Source organism: Falco biarmicus, chromosome 8 (genome assembly GCF_023638135.1).
Source record: "Falco biarmicus isolate bFalBia1 chromosome 8, bFalBia1.pri, whole genome shotgun sequence".
NCBI lineage: Eukaryota > Metazoa > Chordata > Aves > Falconiformes > Falconidae > Falco > Falco biarmicus.
Window position 1 is genome coordinate 20,217,544 of NC_079295.1, and position 21,776 is coordinate 20,239,319.

Here is a 21,776-nt window from a genome sequence, read left to right on the forward strand (position 1 = left end):
AAGCTCAGAGGAGGTCATCATACATATATTATATATATATATAATTCTTCTAGCCTGAAGAGCTGACCTATTACCAGATACCTCACTTCTTACCCCTCTTCCAGGTGATTTCTGACAATAATGAGCAAGCACTAGCATGCCCTGAAGGAATCCACTGGATCTGCCCTACTATAGAAACCAGTCATATTTGCCTTTCACAGTTCAATAAGTCTATAGGTATCCATGGGAGGGTTTGCCCTCTTACTTCAGGTTACTTAGGTTAGTTAACAGCTTTCAAGAGGGGGACTCTACAGAGTACCTTCTGAAAATCCCAGTAGATTCAAGGAGATGGATGTCTCTTGAATGTATTTGTTCAATTCTTCAAAGATTTGTCATCTCTCTGTGGAGCAGAGGAACTGGTCTCATCCCAGCACACAGCCTGTACGCTGATGAGGGTGCATCAGAAATAAATGACTGCAATCTGTTTTCCCTTGGAGAAACCAAATCCCAGATCTGGTAAGTTACTGTGATCGCAAAAGGTGATGTGCAGCTTTGGGTCTCCAGCTCGGGAATTTTCTAAGACATCACCAAGATATTCTGTTACTCTACAGATAATTCTTTCTTATCTTTATTTATATATTCATTTGTTTATTAAGTCACAGATCACATTGCCACTTAGAAAAAATGACCTTCTGTAAACTGCAGAAGATACTTGACTGGTGAAACACATTGTGCTCCTCTTTCCGAGCGGGTGGTGCGGCGGCCCTCAGCTGTCCTTCCCAAAAACAGGTGCTGTAAGCCAATACCTCGGAGGTTATATTGTGCCAGCACCCTGGCAGGAGGCAGGACAGCCCTCCTCTGAAGAGACCTTAAAGGCGCTTTGCGTGTGCCTCTGTCTGTATGACTGCAGCAAGAGGGAGCCGGGATGGCGAAGGTCCATTGCGTACTCCTCCTCGTCTCCACAGGTAAAGGTGTTCCAGCTGTTGCCTTGAACGGGGTTCGGCTCCTTCCTGAGTGTGCAGGACCAGGGCTTTGCGTGTACATTGGTATGTGCAAATGTGTGTTCTGGGAGAAGCCTGTCCTACTGGTAAGGTTTTATGAACACATCATTTAAATGAGAGCTTTGGAGTGTGTTGGTAACAGCTCAGATGTTTGTATTTTCAGACACCAGATACTCTGAAGTGAGAAGGTTTTGTGTTTAAATGTTTTTTCTTTGTGTCATTGTTTTGCTATGGTCCCATTTACTCTAGTGCTACATGTATTTCAGAATGTGCGGAAGAATCTAGTGAAGATGACTTGAAATGTCAAAATTCATTACCAGAAATGTCATTAGGTTGTAGTACTACTGACAGGGAAGCAGAATTGATTTGCAACTGTATGTGTTGTACCAGGATAATTTTTTTTTAAAGTGTCTCTTAAAAGAATAAGTATTCTGTGATCCTAAAAACTTTCCACAAAATTCAAGCAGTATACTAAATTCCTACCAAGCCACTCCAGAAGGCAGCAATGTGAAAGATTTTAATTGCATTAATAAAGCATGGCAAAGAGCTTGACTTAGACATGATGCTGTGATCATAACCTAAAAATTGAAAGACAACTCCTGCCCACCACAGCCCAGCCTCCTGGCAGGGGCAGTAAGTAGTGCTTGCCTGTGGCAGCTTTCCTCAATGGCAACCCAGTCTTTCAGTGTCATCTCATGGCAGGAGAAGGCCAAGACAGAACCCTTGGCAACTCAAGAAGCTTAACTATATAAAAGGAGCTGATGAAAAGTCAATTAGGAAACAAGGGGAAATGCTGGCTTAGGTTGGAGTCGGCAGCAAAACTCTTGTTGACTTCAATGGCCCAGGGTCCAAATTGAGAGAGGGGAAGGCAAGGATGGGATCTGCCAAAAATGCTTGCAGCGAGGCTCAGCTGTTCTGTTCCCTTTCACTACCTTTAAGGGGGGGTATGTACAAAAACATCCGCAAGTCCCCCTTCCATTTGCTTTACTCCCCTGTAACAGTGAAGCGGCTACAGTCTGAGCACACATGTGCCTGCTTATTCTGCAACAGGCTATCTGGAAACGTGTTTTTTCTGTGAGATGGGAATCTGAGCCCTCGCCCCTTGGGAGCACAATGCCACACATACATGCTGCTAAAGCTGCACCGAAACAAAGCTGCCACCTGCCATTTTCACTCGTGATGTTCTTACAGGGGCTCTTCTGCAGACCACTGGTGTGTCACCCTGAGCGGCCTGTGGGCAGAGCTCTCCAGGGACAGGTTAAGACCTTCCCTGAGGAGAGGGAAATAGGAGACCTGTCCTGGTTTCAGCTGGGATAGAGTTAATTTTCTTCCTAGTAGCAAGTGCAGTGCTGTGGTTTGGATTTAGTATGGAAATAATGTTGATAACACGCTGATGTTTTAGTTGTTGCTAAGTGATGTTCATACCAAGTCAAAGCACTTTTCAGTTTCTCAGGGCCTGCCAGCGAGAGGGCTGGAGGGGCACAAGAAATTGGGGGGGGTGGGGGGGGGGGGGGACGGACGACGACAACGACACACACAACCAGGACAGCTGACCTGAACCGGCCAAAGGGATATTCCATACCATGGGACGTCATGCTGAGTATATAAATGGGGGGTGGGGGAGCAGTTGGCCAGGGTGGGGTAGATCACTGCTCGGGTACTGGCTGGGCATCAGTCAGCAGGTGGTGAGCAACAGTGTGGTACACCACTTCTTTTAGGTTTTTTTCCTTGAGTTTTATTTCTCTTTCTCTTTTTGCTGTCTCACTTTTCATTACATTTATTATCAGTAGTAATAGTAGTAGGACTATATTTTACTTCAATTATTAAACTGTTCTTGTCTCAACCCATGGGTTTTACCTTTTTCGATTCTCCTCCCCATCCCACTGGCAGGGTGAGCGAGCAAGCGGCTGTGTTGCTGGCTGGGGTTACGCCCCGACAGACCACATTGTGAATGGTTTCTTTCTCTCTCATCACAAGCACAACCTGAGCAACTCTCGTTGTGGAGAGGAGCTCTTGCTCTGCTTAGACTTGAGATGCAAGGAGTCTGGACAGTGCCTTCACCTGAGTGACGGTTGTGCCTCGCCCTGTCCTTTAATGTTGCTGTTACAGGCAAGTCCATGGAACTGAAGGTGGAGAAGACATTTGAAATCCCTGATTATGGGTATTCTCTGCGCTTAACTGTCCACAAGTATTGCATGTAAGCACAGTCGCGGGTCAGGAAAGCCTGGAGGAGATTCTTAATGCTCAGACTGATGTCCACAATCATGGTGATTTTTTTTCATTCATCTCCTGGTTGGAGGCTGTTTTGCCTTACTCCTAAGCTGACCTCCAGATCAGATAGGTAGTTATCCCTGCTGACGGTGTTTGCAATGCACAGGGTGCACGCCTGAAATGAGGAGTCACAGAGGACTCTGCGTCAGCCCACCACCAGCAGCTGCTGTTGACAGTATCTCCCTCAGGCCCACCGCGGGCTGAGGGTGCTGTAGCCTGTTCCCTGTCCCGTCTCACTGATCCCACCCTGCTGTTCTACAGCTGGGCTGGCCCTGTGCTATGAACACGAGACTCGCCTCGTCGAGGACTTGTTCAGGGACTACAACAAGGTGGTGCGCCCAGTGGAGGACCATCGTGACGCTGTCGTCGTCACTGTCGGGCTGCAGCTCATTCAGCTTATTAGTGTGGTACGGTATGAACATGTGGTACATGTTGAACCTCTGACTCACGTGATAATGTCAAATGGTGTCACTTTTCTAAGGAAAGGATTTTTTTTCCTTTAATCCTGATTTTTACTGCTACTGCCTTTTCTTTTTTCTTTTTTTTTAAAGGATGAAGTAAATCAGATTGTGACAACCAACGTACGCCTCAAACAGGTAATTCTAAATATTGCCAACCGTTTCATCCAAGTCAAATAAATGCATTGGACACAGGAATTAATTACTCTGTCATACTTTCAGGGGCAGCTTGGACAGGCAGATCAGCTAGCAGAGCCTTTCTTCTTTTTGGAGTCTCAAGAACAAAATGCGCTAAACTCTAAGAGTCTTAGAAAAAGCATTATGCATTGTATTTCAGATAGTAGACTTCTGGTATACTTATTTTCTATATGTATTTCTTTTTTTTTTTAAAACAATCTTCTTAAACCAAAGTTTAGGTCAATGTAAAAAAAATTGGCTGGGGGTCCCACTAGTGTATGTTTATGCTTACCTGTATGTCCCAAAGCAAGGGAGGTGCATGTTTCTAGGAAGTACCAAAACTACCCCCAGAAACACGGGAAGAGGCTCTCAGTGGCTGAAATCCTCCCTCTTTAGCAATGGACAGACGTCAACCTCAAGTGGAATCCAGATGACTATGGTGGCGTGAAAAAAATCCGCATTCCCTCAGATGATATCTGGCGGCCAGACCTTGTTCTTTACAACAAGTAAGGGGTGCCGGTTGCCTGGGGAGGGGGGGATGGCTCTGCCCTGGGCACCATGCTGGTGGGTAGCGTGCCTCAGAGCAAGCTTCTCCAGGAGCAGGTATGATGGCACTGGGGGGACCAGCTGATCCGCAGCCAGAGAAATCCATATTGCTGTTAATGTCCTCATTCCTTCTGCAGCGCAGATGGTGATTTTGCCATTGTTAAATACACCAAAGTCCTTCTGGAGCACACGGGCCTGATCACCTGGACACCACCAGCTATTTTTAAAAGTTACTGTGAAATTATAGTCACGCACTTCCCCTTTGACCAGCAGAACTGCAGTATGAAGTTGGGAACTTGGACGTATGACGGTACAATGGTTGTTATTAACCCGGTAAGCAAAGAGTTTGTAATTGAGAAAAGCAGTAAAGACCTGGATATGTTTTCAGGGAAATCTCGGATTTAGAGTGGAATATAACCTTGTTGTGACTGAAAATCAAGCAGGCCCTACCTGTGAAGTATAAAAGCCTTATTGGTAGATCTAGCACAAAATTTCCTGGTTTGGCTTCTAAAATTCTACATACGTGTAATTGCTGTGCCCTAGCAGCCTCCTACCTGCCTATCCCCTGACAGCTTCACATCACTCCTTATGGTGCTGCCTGTTCTGCTTTCGGTTGGGGTTTTTTTGTTTGCTTTTTTTTTTTTTTTTTTTCGTATGTGTGTGTGTACTTTTTCTCTGCTCATGACTTTCTGTTTCCAAGGACTCTTTCCCTGTCCCCTCAGGTATGTCTTTTGTCTGTAAATATTTAGTCAGTCTTCCTCTTTATTTGACTATCCCTGACTGATAGTATAAAAAAAATGTTTAGTTGAATGCCATGTAGAGGATGAGATTCTAAGGCAAAATAACATAAACAAGAGTGGTTTGCTCACAAAAATACATGAAGTGCCTAAGTTATTTTGAATCCTGTTCCCGAGCGACTGCCAAGTTTTGAAGTTGTTCAGAACATCTCAAATTAAGAAGTCGCATTTTTTTTGCTGTCAGGAGAGTGATCGGCCAGATCTGAGTAACTTCATGGAGAGTGGGGAGTGGGTGATGAAGGACTACCGCGGCTGGAAGCACTGGGTCTACTACGCCTGCTGCCCTGACACCCCATACCTGGATATCACCTACCACTTCCTCATGCAGCGCCTGCCTCTCTACTTCATCGTGAATGTCATCATTCCCTGCCTGCTCTTCTCCTTTTTAACTGGGTTAGTTTTTTACCTACCCACAGATTCAGGTATGTAAATTTATTCATTCTACTGCCATAGAAATTGCTTCTTAACAAGTTTCTGAGAAATTCTCAGTATTTGAAACCACCAGCCAACCTGAAGGGCAGCGCTTACTAAAACTGGACATTTCAGCTCAAAATAATGGCTCAAAAAATTCCACAAATAAAGGGAAAGCGCTGAAAGCTGGAACTATTGGTATAAATAAATTGGGCTGATTTGCCACAGAAATCACTGATCAACTATCCAGTTAACTTCTTCAAAACAAAGATTTAGCTGGCTGATTTTTAAGTTTTGCCATAGGTAGTTAGTGTGTTAGTACAACACGTAGTAAGTGAGCACACAGGGGTGACTGAGGCCCTTCTGCCCTGTGTTCGAGCAGAGAGCTTTTTATCTGTTAATGCACATTAATTACATTGTGTGACACGAAGAGTAATCCTGGCCTACTCTGGCCTCCTTTGTCCCTGCTGAGCAGCTCTTGCTCCTTGCAACCATTTCTCCTGCTTCATTCATTTCACCCTGTGTCAGCTTCTTTTACTGCTTCGTTTCATGAAGTCCCTTCTATGTTGTATTTGTTTTTTTCAATGGAAAACTTTCTATAAATTTGAACTGGGTAGAAAAAAGATGTGTGAATCATGGTTTATCATTCATTTTTGACATCCTACATACAGAAAATCTCAAATAGCGGCTGACCTCTGGTGTCAGATGTGATTTCTGTCTGCCCACTCAGCCCAGCATGAGCCGGCCAGAAAGTAAGGCGAGCAAACCCTCAGGAGCCTGTGGAGCAATCATTAATCAGGTGCCCGTACTTCATCATTCAAAATGCACAGCCGATACAGTGCTCCTGGCAAGGGAGCTTTCCGTATCCATCACCCGTACCTCAGCCCAGTCACATCTGGTGATTCCCACCTTAATGCTGGAGCTGATGCTATGTTAGGTGCTCAGGTTTGGCCAGCCTAGTTACTGCTATGAATGCAGGGAGAGATGACAGCACTCCAGATGCACACACACATGTTTATGTGTATAGTCATTGTCCACATCCTATCTTCTCAAATAAATATGCTCTGTACTGAATGATAAGAGCAACGATGATTTTTTTGTTCAGTTTTAGTTTGGTTTGGTGGTTGGTTTTTTTTTGCATGACAGGTGAGAAAATGACACTCAGCATCTCTGTCCTGCTGTCTTTGACTGTGTTCCTTCTGGTCATTGTGGAGCTGATTCCCTCCACCTCCAGTGCAGTGCCTCTGATAGGCAAATACATGTTGTTTACAATGGTGTTTGTCATTGCTTCAATCATCATCACGGTCATCGTCATCAACACCCACCACCGCTCCCCAAGCACTCACACCATGCCGCCCTGGGTCAGGAAGGTAAGCTCTATGGCTTTGCATGTTTCCTGGTTTTCACTGAGTACTCCATATTTTATTGACAGGTTTTCTAATAAAAGTCAACAGGAATAGAGGAAGTAAATGCATCATGTTAAATCTCTCTAGCCGCAAGAGCCAGTGTTTACTACTTAGCTGCGCATAAAGTCAGCAAGACTGCTAAAGCACTCCTTTAAGTCACAAAATTGACCACTGGGGTAGAGTCTTGCAGGGGACAGATGAGGCAAAACACGGGCAGCTCAAGGTACAGGGAGAAGAAAATGTCCAGCTCAGCTCAGATCGTATTTCCTGGTCTAATTCTCCACCCGACTGCAGAGCACTGCTGCCTGCCAGTGGCCGAGTTCACCAGCCTGCCTGAGTGCAGAGCACCGAGGCCGTTGGGGGTACCCGTGTTCAGCGTCCCATTTTGCAAAACGCAGATTAGCAAAAGATACAAACTCTCTACTTTTCCAGGAAATATAGTTGTTCTGCAGACATTCAGAAGCAGGGAGATCCTTGCTAGATCCTGGTCTAAACCGTAACCGCAAAATGTACAAAAAATAGGATGCCTGTCGTCAAAGTTCCTTGCTAGGGAGACGGTACCAAAGAGGATCCATTCAGTTATTCTTCCTTTTTTAAGCCTGCCTGGGTTCATATTAAACCATGGCATGAATAGGAGATTGTTCTGTGTATTTCTAATTATACTTTTAAGGCTACAGCTTACATCAGATTCGCTCAGCAGCACAAACAATCCCTGCAGAAAGGAGATTTCAACAGGCAAACAGTGTCTAAAATTGCTCTGGCAGCAAACCTCTGTTATTCCAAAGGAAAATACTGTAAACCTTATACACATGTATAACAAACATTTGTAATAGTAAAGTCAAATGTAAGTAGGCAAAAGAGATCCTTTGTAGTCCATTCCCCAAGCCAGATTCATAAGCAATATGTTCCAAATTACACTGATAGAGCTCCATCAGCTCACGCTAGCTGGGGTATGCTCTGGGACGTCGCGCCCCCCTTCAAGTGTAGATGTTGGCTATATGGCAGGGGGAAATGGGTTGCAGAAAACATGTGACAGGCCTGTGGGTGACTCCATCTGCCCCAGGACACGAGTCTCACAAAAGCCCCAGTGTGCCTGAGGCATGGACTGTGACATACTCTGAGAGGGAATCTGTAGCTGATCCAGCGGGAAGCAGCCTGGGACGGGAGAGGCTTGCCTTTGTTCCGTACACAGCTGCATCTGTAGCACAGCCCTGCAGACCAGCAACTGTTGTCTTCTCCCTCTTTGTTTTCAGATCTTTATTGACACAATCCCAAACATCATGTTTTTCTCTACAATGAAACGACCATCCAGGGATAAACAAGACAAAAATATTTTTGCAGAAGATATTGATATTTCTGAAATTTCTGGGAAGCCAGGTTCTGTACCTGTCAACTTCTACTCCCCACTTACCAAAAATCCAGATGTGAGAAATGCTATAGAGGGAATCAAATACATTGCAGAAACGATGAAATCGGACCAAGAAGCCAGTAATGTAAGGCATTTTTTGTGCATGATTTGCTGCTTGCTTTCAAATTGCTACATCTTTTTTTTTTTTTTTTTGCAAAATACCCCTGCCTCACTAAACCACTCCAAGCCCTCGTTTAGCTTGCTTAGCAGGGAGCAGTCTTCTCCCCTTGATGCAGTCAACAAGGAGCAACAGATAATTGTCATAGGTGGCAACTGGATCTTGGCCCCCCAAAAAGCGGGGGGGGGGGGAAGTGTCAATGCTATGGTTTTCTAAATGTAGTATGCAAAGCTATAGAGATGGAGTGTCTGTGAGTAGCAAACCAGTTTCAGGATCTGTAAGCAAGTTCCAAAACACATTCCTCCAGCCTCCCACTTGGGCATCTCCCCCCTGCAAGCAAGCAAGTTCTCATCACTTTTGAAAAGCTGGGAAGCAAGGAGAATTCCAAAAGGCTAGTAGTTTTATTGGAGAAGTGTTAAATGTGACTTACAAACGATAATTCCAATTTTGATAAGGTTTTGGTTTATTCCTGAATGCTACAAGTAGTCCCTGCAAGTGAAACGCGTCATGCACGGCTCTGATTACTGACTTTTTCCACATTGCAAGCCAAAGGAAGGATAAATGCGTGTAGAGTCCCATATGGCAGTGTTCCCCGGGAAAACCTAGCTCTGCCTCCTTCTAGCACATTCAGTGCAATTAACCCCCTCTTTTATTTCAGTTATCACAGTTCACACAGCTTTTGCACTGGTGAATCAGTGTCGGTACTTCACCTTTAAATGATCAGAGACTTTTTCTGTTGAGCTGCAGGCTAGCCTGAAGACAGGGAGAGAGTTCTCTGGGACAATAATTTGGCCCATGCTCTTGAGAAGGAGGTGTCTCCTTCCCATGGGCAGGATTTACACCGCGGTGTTTGTTCCTGTGACCAAATTCCTGGAGCATGTGGAATGGCTCTGACTGTAGTGTCATGTTCCCCGTGACTCCTATGCCTCTCTGCAGATAAAGCGTTACCCTCAGCAGGACTGGCATGGCTTCAGCATCTCTGAGCTTCACTTCCTCCTAGACTTACAAGGAGTGTCTGGTTGCTGGCAAGTCCTCCCTTCGGAAGTGGAGCCCAGCCGCTTGTGTCATCTGGGCACTGTTGATATCACTTCCAGCGGGGTTCAAAATTCACGTTCCCAAATAAACTGAAGGCTGTGGCTTCCGAAAGCTGCCGCTTCATTGTGTTCACTTATGAGCCACCTCAAAACAGTACAGATACTAGTGTCCTTTAGATAAATGACAACAGCCTTTGCTTGTGGGGCAACTAAGGCTAAAAGTAGAGGGTGCCTTGGGCCAGTACGTGTCACCTTGGACAGCAGAGTTACAGGGTGGAAATCCTGAGCCCTGCTGCACTTAGCACCTTGCATTCTGCTCACTTTTACAGTGCTGGGTTCCCACCGAAAGCATCCAGTGAAAAGACAGTTGCAGAGCAAGTGGTTCACGGTGTCCCACAACTGGAAAAAAGACTGAGGGAGCTACCAAGAAGGTTTTCCCAGACCTTAGAGTGTATACTAGGCATGGAAAGCGGGGACTAGAGCTAAATTAATGGAAATTGCTTAGATATCCCATAGGAATAAAAAAACAATGGAAAAACAAAAGCCAGTTGTGTCAAACTAAGTGTGCTACTTTCAGTGTTTTAAACTCTCTTTCAAAAGCAAGGATTTGCGTAAAAATTAAGCTTTTCAGCATTTCTTTTGGATGAAATTGTTCACCAAATTGCCAGGTTTCTAAGCAGTTTAGTCTTGAGACTTGCATTTTTAGGTTGCTCAGGCTCGCTGAACCACTCACTGACCTGCTTTTGAGAAGGAAATTCGTATTTTTTTGCATAATAATAGTGGAACTTGAGGAAGAGCATTTCTATTGCTCCAGACAGTAAATTACAAGAATGCCCATAACAAACATGGATCTGAAGATTTTACCATCTCCTTTGTTTCTTTCCCAGGCTGCAGAAGAATGGAAGTTTGTTGCGATGGTGGTTGATCATCTTCTTCTTGGCATATTTATGCTAGTTTGTATTATAGGAACATTAGCTGTGTTTGCTGGTCGCCTTATTGAATTAAACCAGCAAGGATGAACATCAACTGGAAACTATTTGCTACCCTGGTCAGCATCTGAAAGCATCTTAACCATCAAAACCTGGCCAGCCTCCGAAAGTTTCACGGACAGGAATTGGTCCCTGCTGGGAAAGAATAGGGATAATAAAACGTAAGGCTTCATGCTTAGCACTTCTGAGCTGCTGCTCAGTGGCATTTCATTGCCAAAAAGAAATGCTTGCATTGCTGGTAGACTGAAAGTCTGTCAGCCAGGTTTTGATCCATTTCGCCATTTATTAAAAATGTTAATGTATTAATAAGACTGTCTGACTTTGTAACCCACAGATACAATTCTAGTGAAATCAATAGCACTGTAATGAGCTTCAGCTGAGCTGTAAATCTGTATCCAACTCTAGCATTCAAGCTGGTTTCAATATCTGCTCTGTGGTTTTTGTGTTGGCAGAGTCACAAATGACTCCTCTTGTAACACTAGATGTAACCGACAGAAATATCTCAAACTCCATGCTTAAGCACTTGATTTTCGTGTATAAATCTGAAATGACTGACTGTCATATGCAACTCTACCTGTAGAAACTCTTGATGCAGCAAAGAGGAGGGACTGTTCCTTACTGTGGGAAGGATCCAGCCTCAGCCAGTGGGTAAAAAATACCCACGGGTATTTTCTGCTACCTAGTTCCATGGTAAAGGACTTGTAGAGAAGGATCTTTTTTCCCTGTTTTGTCACTGATCCTTGCTCTGTGACCATCAGGCATCCCAGTGACTGTTGCAGTCACTGCCCTCTTATTTTTGCCTGCATTAGCTTTACTTAGTACATTACTGATTATATGAAGCCCCACACTCATTATGTATTAATTCTCAGGATTTTCAGTTGTCAACAGAGATGTTCTGCAATTGCATCCTAAGGGAAAAGTTTAGGCCAGAGGGGAAAGGACGATACCCATAGGATAATCTCTGTACTTGTTCTGTTCTGCTTCGGGAAGGTTGGTTTCCACTCTCCGTTTTGAGTGATGACTAATCTGGGGGCAGCTTCAAATCTGGGGATGCTCAGTATGACATCTTAATACAATTCTCTCTGTTCCCTGAAAACTGTTTCCTGCCCTGCTGAAATAGATCTTGAGCATTACAGTCGGAGACAGCATCACAAAGATCATTCCTAGGGAATGCGTGGATCTCCGTGCTACTTACGCACGACAAAACGCCAGGACACCTCCTCCGAGCGACACCCATGACCCAAACTTTATTCAAATGTTGAGCAGCAGCGCGCTCTAGTGGCTAAAACGAAGTAGTGCTGCTTTTGGCCAAAGACCTTTGGATTTTAGTCCGCTCAGCATAAGCAACAAGCCTATGTGTGTTTCAATAATACAGCAGTGCTGCCTATTTTTCTCAAAAATAAGGAGAGGTGGGGCAACTGATACAAGTTACTCACTCATCTCTCCCAGCTGGTTGTCCAAGCCAATACGACTACTTTGCTAACAGCTGTAAATAATTTGCTGTGAGTTTAATAGAATAAATTGTATTATGTTAATGCTCTGCAGGAATGTGTCATGCCTGCAGATGACTGGGATTTGAAGCGCTCTGCAGGGAAAATTAGGCACTTGTGCAATACTTCCACTATTGCTAGTGTTTGCTGGACAACGTTTTGGTGAGCTGCAGTCCTAAGCAGAGCAAACAGTTTGTCGGGGGCAATCGATCACTCCTAATGCTCTGCTCAGCTCTTAGGGTTTAGTTGATGGTAATCTTTGCCTCCCTAGATGATCATTAACCCTGTAAATGATTGCCAAGGATGTATGCTGGGTGAAACCTCTGCTGACACATGGAGTGCTTGCTCAGCTCTGTTGATCTCCAGTGTGACTTCTCAGCTCTCAGCCCCTGGAGGGAGTCACACAGCTCCCTGGCTCATGATGAACTAAGCTGCGATGTAACAGTGCCTGGGACTTAATTTGGGAGACTGCGACTGGCACTGAAATGGACAGAACAATCCTCTTAGAGCAGCGTGTGGTTGCATCTTAGCATTAAAAATAAACATCAAGTAACAAGATTCATGGTGAACATCCACACTATCTTTGTTCAGCTTCCTCAAGGCAGATCTGGATCTTGGCCTCCAAATTCCACCTATTTGTGTGCCAGGGTGCACGCGTGCACACATGTGTGCCTGCCTGCTTGCTGCTCCAGCTCTCCTCATACACAGCTAACCACCACATCGCAGTGTTTTCCTTCCACTTCCTCAGAAAAAGTTTTGGAATTATTTATTTGAAAATTTTTATTTGTGGTAGTTTGATCTGTCTTATGGGCACAGCAAACCTTCTGCCTTCCTATTGCTCTGAGTCTTGATGAACTACTCGCATCTCTAAAGATGTGACACCAGGCAAAAATAAATGCTAACAACTTCCCTTCCCAGGCTGCAGAATCCGGGCACTGTACTCTGACCCTCCGAACAAGTGGTCCTCCAAACATCAATAAGCACACTTTAGAAGACAGCTCATCTGCATCTTTTTTTTTTGTTTGCTTTGAATACTCAGACTGTCTCAGTCTTCTTTATTATCTGTTCCCAGCTCACCTTTGTGATATTTTTCTTGCGTACCACTAACATCCTCTGTTACCAGTATCCATCTACTGAAAGAAAGTACCCTTACCTACATACAGACTACTTTTCTTATGTGTTACTGTCCTTTTAATATAGTACATCTGTACACCTGCTAAAATAGTAGCTTTGGAGGTTGTAAATGTGCTGTCACTGTCAAAGATAATTTGCTGTCAATGTATAAGTACATATTGTCTAATGATTTCTCATTTACAGAACTGTAGTCTCTCCCTGCGATCTTAACACTAAACTTTCCTCTTGTACAGGGGTAGTAGCGCCAGCGGCCCCAGGGAGATGGTCCTGGATGATACTTGTGCGACCCACAGTGTGTCTCTGCTGCCTCATCGCCTTCAACAGGCAAATTTGACTAACAATCATGAAATGAAAATGAGCTTTGACTAACAACTCTCATGATAAGCAAAACAAGAAACAGGCCTCACACGGTCGTTGTTAAACTTCTCAAATAAGTGTAAACACTAATGAAATGCAAATACTGTAGTGCTGAAGTAAGCAGCCCTCATTTAAATGAAGGCAGACCAGAGGCTTCTGGGTGAGGCGGCATTGCTTTTATAGTGATAGTACCCTGAGTAGTCACCTTGTCCCTCTTTTAACTGCCATCTTCTTGCTACTAAAGCTGCATTTGTTCACTTTGAGCTTGTTGATAACACTCTGTTTATGTCCTTAATAGAATAGCTCTCTGGAACTTCTCCATCTTTTTCAGTCTGATTCTTTTTCCAGTTTTCAAACAATTTGGCAATGAACTTTCCCTTTCCCCTCCCTTCAGCTGACCTTCAGCTACTTTCCACTGTGCCACGGATATTTTGCTCTCAGAGATGCAGTCACCCCCAAAATCTCTTTCCCCTTTGGCACTTGTGCTGTTCAGGAGACCTGACCCTTCTGAGGAGGTTATTTGAATTTTTAAAGTCCATTACCTTGTACCAGCTCCAAGGGAGCAATTTCACCTCTGCATGAGTCTGTAATCAGAACAGGCTGCTGCTCTCCATCCTCACTAGGCAGATGAGCTAAACTTGATGGCCTTATTCTGTCTATTCAGACAGTTGGATCTCGGCTTCGTAAAACAGTTGAGCTGATCAACAGAGCACGCAGAAAAATGACATTCCCTGAACTCTAAATGCTTGATCATGACATTGTGTATGCCAGGTGTGATCATTCACCTGCAACTCACGCTCAGGTCCTGGGAGCTCAGTTCTTCAGTCTGGGAGTTTTTAAGAAATCAGATTATTGCTTCAGGCAATTGTAAGACAATTTAAGTACTCATTTTTTCTCCAGGATAAAGTTGCTGCCAACCTCTTTGCTGTGGCCAACTCCCCAGAGATGTGTGAAAGCAGTGTGAGTTTCATCAGCATGCTGACTCAGCAGTTCCTGTTTCCACAGCTGAAGCAGACCACAGCGGGTAGGGACAGCAGGGCAAAAGAGTCTGTGTAACACAGGACCCGCAAAGTGCATAAACACTGTGCTGCTGTTGGAGAAAGGAAGCACATTACCTCCCTGAAAAGTTTGTTTTCTGGTATGGCAGCATGCAAGATGTTGCCTTTAAAGTCACCGATAGTTTAGCACATCAGAAATGCTTTTAACTTTGGATGCTTTTAGAAGGTTGCTGTGCTTGGATCCAGTTGCAAGGCGTCTCGTTTTCATATGTTTACTAGTGGTAGATGAAGTCTAGCACAGCCTCCAGGTTCCCAGGCATGATCCTGGGTGCAAATTCCCTCTCTCTCTCTTTCTTTTCCTGAAAAACTGAAATTAGTACAGTCCCCAAGATTCTCTCAGATGAATGTTGCACAGATGCTGACTTCTAACAATGCTCTGGAATACCTTCTCCCTTTCTGGAAATCAGATCCAAACTGCAGAGGGTGTAACCACGCACTGCTTTGCAAAAGATTCTCTAAAGCAACCATACTTCAGCCCCTTGATAAAGTATCTAAGACTGGCAGAGCTATGGAAAACAGCCTACCTGCAAGCAAACTTTTCCACACGCATTGCAAGAGCCCTGCTGAGTTCTGTTGGCGATAGGTGGGTTATCTACAACAAGGGCAGGACAACTTCACTTGTTACCATGTGACAGCCCAGACTGACCAGCGGGCAACTCCAAAGGAGTTTGTAGGCTACCGCAGCACAGTGATCATGGGTCACTTGGTGGATTCCCCATAAAGGGAGAACTCTTTCCTAGCAAGGGCTGTCACCATTTCCCATCATCCCAGCACACATCTCCCATCACAGCATGTCTTCCCAACTTCTAACAGCCAAGCAGATCTGTATCAGTGTTTGCTATTTATTCCATATGGAGCCTGGAATAAATACATCATATGGTATTCCCCCAGTACGGAGGCAAGCGGAAGCTGTTTCCCTCTACGTGACTTTTCAGCTAACCGATGACCCAAATGCAGTATGCCGTGCTTAGGAACCTCATGTAGATTTGTGACCCTCTTTAGGGAGCTTTAAGTCTGTAAAGACAGTAAACACAGGGTACCTGCAGTTTTTCCATTTGTGAGCTCCATAATTTTTGCTTGCAAGCTAATCTATGTTGTGTGCATGGGTCAGAAGTGGGTAGAGAGAGAAAAAAAATTGTCCCTGTTTTTGTGTCCATCTTCTACTGCTCCAAGCATGCAATGACACAGAAACAGAGAAATGACCTACATAAAAGCCTGGCGAGGTTTGAAACCTCACACTGAAGGCAAATCGGCAATGCCATTGCTCTTAGGACAGCGTGTCTCACCATAATGCTGTGTCTTAACATGAAAGTTAAGTTGTAGCAGGTTAGCTCAAGACTGAGTAACCTTGCTGGGACATGTTGCTACAAGTGAATCAAGGATACATTTAAGTTCTTCAGGACACCTGTCCCTAACCTTCATATATTTTAAATGACAGTGTTATGTAGCTGCTGGGCTGGACTGTATTCATGCACCGAGTAAACAAAAAACATTCAAATACCTCCAGCTTGTGAAATTCTACAGAGACAAAAGCGTGTGGGATCCATGTGTTGGCTCAAACGGGCACTTGGGGCACGGCTCTTGCCCTCCACACTTTGCTCCTACCTGCCTAAGCTACTCTATTAGTGATGCTTTGGGCATTTTCTCATTCAAGACCTCAGTGCTGGACCCAAAAACATTAACATAAGTTTCTAGAAAACTTAGACAAGCTGAGAGGGAAAAGGAAGCAGAGTCTATTGCTTGTCTGGCAAGGCAATCTCTGCGTGAGCTAATTGAGGTAAGAAGCACAAATGCCTTTTGGGGCATCATGTGGAGAGGGGTAATTGACCTTCCCACACCTCGGCATACTGCAAACCTTAAAAGGGAAAAAGCAAGTACCTCTTTCCCACTGTTTAATTACGTTTGTACTCTACCGCGTGTGTCTGCCTGCTGCCTTGCCATTCCCCAAGCTCCACTACCCCTCCCCTGCCGGCTGCTATCGAGGCCATGGGAGGCAGGTAGGGAAAACGACGAGAGCTTTGCGGACAAGCAGGGCTCCGGGAGCTGGGGTGCGAGGGGACCCTGCTGCATGGCCTGTGGGGGCTGCGGCCGCCCCAGAAGGCCGAGGCAAGGGCCCAGCAGGCGCAGTGAGCACCCGGCACCTCCCTGCCCCGACGCTCCCTGCGGCCGAGAGGCTGCGGACAGCAGGGCTGGCTGCACGGGCAACGGGCACTGCCGGGCGACCCGTGGGGTTTCGGCGGGGTGAATCCCTGGAAGCGCTGCCAACATTGGCAGCTCAGGCGGTTCAGGTGGTAGCACTCGGGGACCTGAAGCCCCTTCCCTGTAACGCAGTTATCCCGCTAACTCCAACTGGGTTTAGCTGCCAGCGCACACCCGGGACAGAAGGGCCGCAGGTCGGGGCGGGGGGCACGGCCCTCACCCGCACCCCCCGGCCGCCTGGGAAGGATCACCCGGCGGAAAAGCCCCGCTCGGGCCGAGCCAAGCCTGCCAGCCGGGGGCAACGGCGGCGGGGCGGGCGAACGCCCACCGGGACCCCCCCGGGCCGGCCGCCCCCCGCGCTGCGGGCCCGGGGCATGTGCGGCGGCGCGGGCGGCGGGGGGAGCGGCGCCCCAGAGCCGCGCCGCGCCGCTTCCTGCCGCTATAAATAGCCGCCCGGCCCAACATGTCCCGGCCGCCGCAGCGGCTGGAGCGCCGGGGGGAGCTGCCGTCCCCTCCCGCCGCGTAGCCCGCCCGGAGCGCGGTAAGGGGGCGCGGGGCTCCAGCGCCCGGGGGGGGGGGGATGGGGCGCGGACTGGGCTTCGCGGCCCGCTCGGGGCGGAGGGGGCTGTGCGGGGCGGGCAGGGCCCCGGCGGCCGCGCTGGGGCGGCTCGGCACCCCCGGCCCCGCGGGCGAGCGCCCTGCCGGCACGGGTCGGGCGGGCGGCGGGGCGGCGGCAGCCCCCGCCCCGGGAGCCGTCTCGCTTCGCGCCTCTCTTCTCTTTCTGTCTTTTCTTCCAGACGCTCTGTCCCGGGCTGGGACGCGCTCCTCCTGCCTGCCGAAGCCGCGCTGGCGGGGCCGGGATCCCTCCCTGCTTCCCCCTCGCTTTCGCTGGGGCCGGGTGTGTGCCCGGGACGGAGGACGGCGCTGGCCTCCGGACGCCGCCGCCGGTCCCTCTTGGCAGCTCCGACCGTGCCTCTCCCGCGCCTCCGAGGAGGTGGCTGATGGCACCCGTGCCCGTCGCTGCTGCGGCTGTGACACCCCGGCCGGCGTGGCAGGGCGGGGAGGGCCGCGCTGGGGCCGTGGCACACGCCGCCGCCCACGCGTGTGGCACCCGGGAGGGGTGCCCTTGCGGCCACTTGCTCACGCAGGTGTCTGTGTCACACCCTTCCTCCCTCAGTTGCTTTCACCTGCAGCAAATGTTGAGGTGAACCTTGTAGTTAGGCTCTGTGGTGGGGGCAACCGAAGCAGGTCTGTCCCCTCAGAGCTGGCTCTTACAGGTTTTTTGCAGGAGTCGAGTTTGGTAACCTCGAGTAAACAGTCTTAAAGTTTTAGCTTACTTTCCCCCGTGTTTGCCTCTGCTACTCCAATGGCTGTGCTTTGTCTTTTAATAAACACTTTCTGCAGTGCAGGTCCACAGCCCTTCTCTGAGAGTAGGTGTTCTTCGTCTGCTACCATGTGCCCTGCTCCAGCCTCGTATGCAAAACAAAAGTGATAACAGCACTTGTCTATGGCACTAGGGTGTGCTTGTTCCGGAACCCACCATGAGGAACTTTCAAGTTGCTCTTTTATTTTTTGAAATGCTTCCTCAAGGAGGGGGCTGTGACAAGCAGCTGTTCTTAGTTGTCTTGACCTCCAGAGGATGGGCAGCATGTCTTGCTCCCTCTGTTTCTGCTCTCTGTTAGTTCCTCCAGGCCCAACCTGGGAGCGCAGCGCAGAGGCCCGAGAGGCCACGTGAAAAAGAAGAGGTCCTCTCAGCCTGCCTGGCCTCCGCAGGGTACCTGTGGCGTGCCCCGCTCAGGAGCCCTCCTGCCCTCGGTGAAGGCAGGCGGGGGTGGCAGTGCTGCTGCAGAGGGCCCCGCTCTGGCAGTGCACCTTTCAGGGTGCTGTGGGCACCAGGTGGGCTGAGCTGGCACGTACGTTCCCCCCTGCTGGAGTGGGTGAGGGGAAGGAGCGTGCCAGGAGGAAGCGCAGCTGTTTGAGAGCAGTTCTGCCCGCCGTGCAGCCGGAGCACGTGAGGGGAGGACAGGCGCGGAAAGGGAGATTTGGGAAGAGAGTACGAGAAAGAATCAAGGGGGACAGAGGAAGGCTACAAATGGAGAGGAAAACCATTTTGTATGTACACAGCAGTGTTGTTAAAGATCTGTTTAGCTAGGACAAGGGCAAAAATCTAAAAAATATGAAATTGTATCTCTTGAGTCCCTGTTACTGTTCTTCCAGAAAGCATTGCTTTTCATTCATCCACTATTATGTGTGTCTTTCTGCCTCACTCTTCTAGGCTCTTCAGCACCCTCTGACCTCAAGCTGAGCGGGACATTGTCCTTAGCATCTGCCTGTCAAATATGTAGTTCTCACTGTAGTATGTGAAATTATTATTGCCATAGTTGCTTAAATTTCAGAGGAATGTGAAAGGAGAGGCATGCCAGTTCCTGTGGTTGGCCTTGACTGGAGTGCGAGCTCTTTGGGGCAGGGGCTGTGCCGTGGGGGCTGCGGTTACTCTACACATTGCCCTTGGCAGCTTTTGGGGTTTCTGTTTCCAGCCCTCTCCCTCCCACCCCTCTTATGGCTGCTCACCTGTTCCTGCCCCTGTGCTGCAGCTCATTCAGCCTCTCCCAGTTATCCTTGGGATTGTGCTGTAAACTGAATCGCTGAAAGGTTCAGCAATCTGGGTTTAAAATCCCTGGAAAAGGAGAGTGAGGAGGAGGAGCAGCAGCTACTCCCTCCGTCTGTACAAAAGTCCTCTATAAGCCCTGTGCTGCCTCTCCCCTGCCTCCTGCTTTGAGATCACACACCTCAGCAAATGGGAATTAAACAGTTGAAGCTCTAGCTGTGTCCCAACTTCTGCTGCTGCCTTAGTATTGAAACTACACTTTTAAACTTTATACAGCATGACTTTACTCTCTGAATGGCATCAGGTAGGAAGGCTGTCTTTGGTGGCTGCATTGCTACAAGACTATTAGACCATTCTGAATTTGTTTTGTGGGGATTTGGAGGTGTTTTTTTGAGAAACCCAGAGTGAAGAGAACACACTGCAGTTTTGCAGTATAGATGTATTACCTACAGTGCACAAAGTTCTAATAGCTGTTAGTGTTCTGCCTTGCTTGTATAAACATGAAGCTTTTTTGGAGGGAGAAAAGAGTGTATGTTGGTGGTGTCTGGTAAGTGTGACAGGAGGGCAGGAATTCACAGGTTTCCTTTGGAGGCACATATATTATTCTTGGTGTATATATACAGTTTAGTAAAAAGTTGTTATGCAGCAGTCTTTAGAAATGTTCTGTACTTTTATCTGTACTGAATGTCCATCTGCATAATGGACTTACGTGTAGAAACCTTAAGATACAGCGATGCAATGGAGAGGGGAGGATTTCCTTAAAGTTTATGCTTTTGCCAAGGTGAACATGTCTTAATTGTGGCTTCTTCACAACAATGAAGTGTTATCAAAATGAAAATCTAATTAAATGCTTTTGTGTTTTCTACTGACTTCTCTTATTCTTGGCTCTAATGCGGACACTTTCTCCTTTTCTTCATGCGGTGCACTCTAACACTTGGTCTGTTGGATCCGTTACAAAAAGGGGCTCCGAGTATCTCTATTCAAAATCCATGGTGCTAGCTGTGCTTGAGTAAGGGTGGTCAAAGCGTTCTTTATGTGGGGAGGTAGTTAAGTTTTGGGTTGGTAGAAGAGATCTTGGTAGTACCAAAGATGAGAATACTGGATGTGGCCACAAATCCTCCAGGCAGCTGTTTGTTCTGCGTGCTGTTGGGCGTGCAGTTGACACCTACTTGTTTAGCTCCTTAATTCAAAGATGTATGTGAAAAATCTGCCTGTTATTCAATAACAACTGTTGAACTGTTAGTTGGCAAATAGCCCAGAAAGGGATTACTAAAACCTAAATGTATTAAAGATGTCTAGAATCATGCTTTAATAGGTTTTGTTTAAAATATTTTGGATACTTGTGGTGACCAATGTGATGGCAGTGTAGTGCTCTCATGTAACGCCAGCTACATGTATGTGTATCTGAAGGGGAAGAAAATCTATGAACTGTTTACTACATTAGTGCTCTGTGGCGATTCGCTGCAGGCACTACGCCACCGCTGCCGAGTTGTGAAATCTGAATTGTGAAAAGATAATTTTTTTCAGTGGAAATAACCCTGAATACTAAGGCTCTGAAAGATACTGCCGCCACTCTTCAGCTTTGCAGGCACACAAGTCTGAAAGTGCAGCTGTCCTTGGGCCTCGTCCAACTCTGTTCACAAAGATCAGTGGTGAGTGTCTCTAAGGCTGGAGATGCAAGTGGCAAGGGAGCAGTTTCATCTAAATCTGAAAGATCAAAAGAGTTCAGAATAGAAAGTTTTTTCTTGTTCCTGGAAGGAGATAAACGGGAGGCGCAAGGAGTAGTTTGAGAGTCTGTTTTGTAACACTTAACTCTGCTGTAACCTCGGTGGTGGTGTTCTACATTTGGTTCCAATTACACGTAAGTACACTTTGAAGCTAAAACGTATAGTTCTGTAACTTTAACTACTAACGTTGCAGAAGCAAAAGTTCTTAAGATTTCAGCTGTTCATGTGGCACCCTTCGTCTTTATTTTCTTCAGTGTGTGTATGTGTGTAGCTCCTGCCATTTCCTAACCGGGACAAAGTCCACGTGAAGGGCCCTCCTATCATCCAGTGCATGTCTTCATGTGAGGGCTCTCCTTCTTGTCTGAGATAAACTTGAGTACATATCTCCTGCTGAAAAAAACTACAGCATATTCTTTAAAGGGAAGTAATACAGAGGTTAAAGTAAATGCTCTTAGCAGCTTCAATTCAGCGAGCCCAAAATAGCTTGTGCATGTTTCTCTTGTGATAACTTCAGGAAGTGGGGTGATTCCCTCTTCCTCCCTCTCCAATATTTTTGGTGAATGCTGTGCTTGAGTGCTGAAATCCTCAGGCCATGAAGACCAGGTGGC

General features: G+C 46.9%; 2 protein-coding genes across 2 annotated transcripts in view; both read left to right on the forward strand.

Moving 5' to 3' along the window:
* Window positions 1–293: 293 nt before the first annotated feature.
* On the forward strand, window positions 294–11,102 carry CHRNA1 (cholinergic receptor nicotinic alpha 1 subunit). The gene is made up of 10 exons (XM_056350407.1): window positions 294–495; window positions 769–944; window positions 3,513–3,658; window positions 3,803–3,847; window positions 4,283–4,392; window positions 4,570–4,765; window positions 5,414–5,651; window positions 6,787–7,010; window positions 8,300–8,539; window positions 10,494–11,102. Exons 2-10 carry the CDS (start codon window positions 905–907, stop codon window positions 10,623–10,625), a joined length of 1,371 nt encoding a protein of 456 aa, XP_056206382.1. The 5' UTR covers window positions 294–495; window positions 769–904; the 3' UTR covers window positions 10,626–11,102.
* An 8,482-nt stretch (window positions 11,103–19,584) lies between these two features.
* The window catches only part of WIPF1 (WAS/WASL interacting protein family member 1), a 54,747-nt gene continuing 52,555 nt past the window's right edge, over window positions 19,585–21,776 (forward strand). The window contains 1 exon segment of the mRNA XM_056348514.1: window positions 19,585–19,745. Coding sequence (XP_056204489.1) covers window positions 19,736–19,745 — 10 coding nt within the window. The 5' untranslated portion in view covers window positions 19,585–19,735.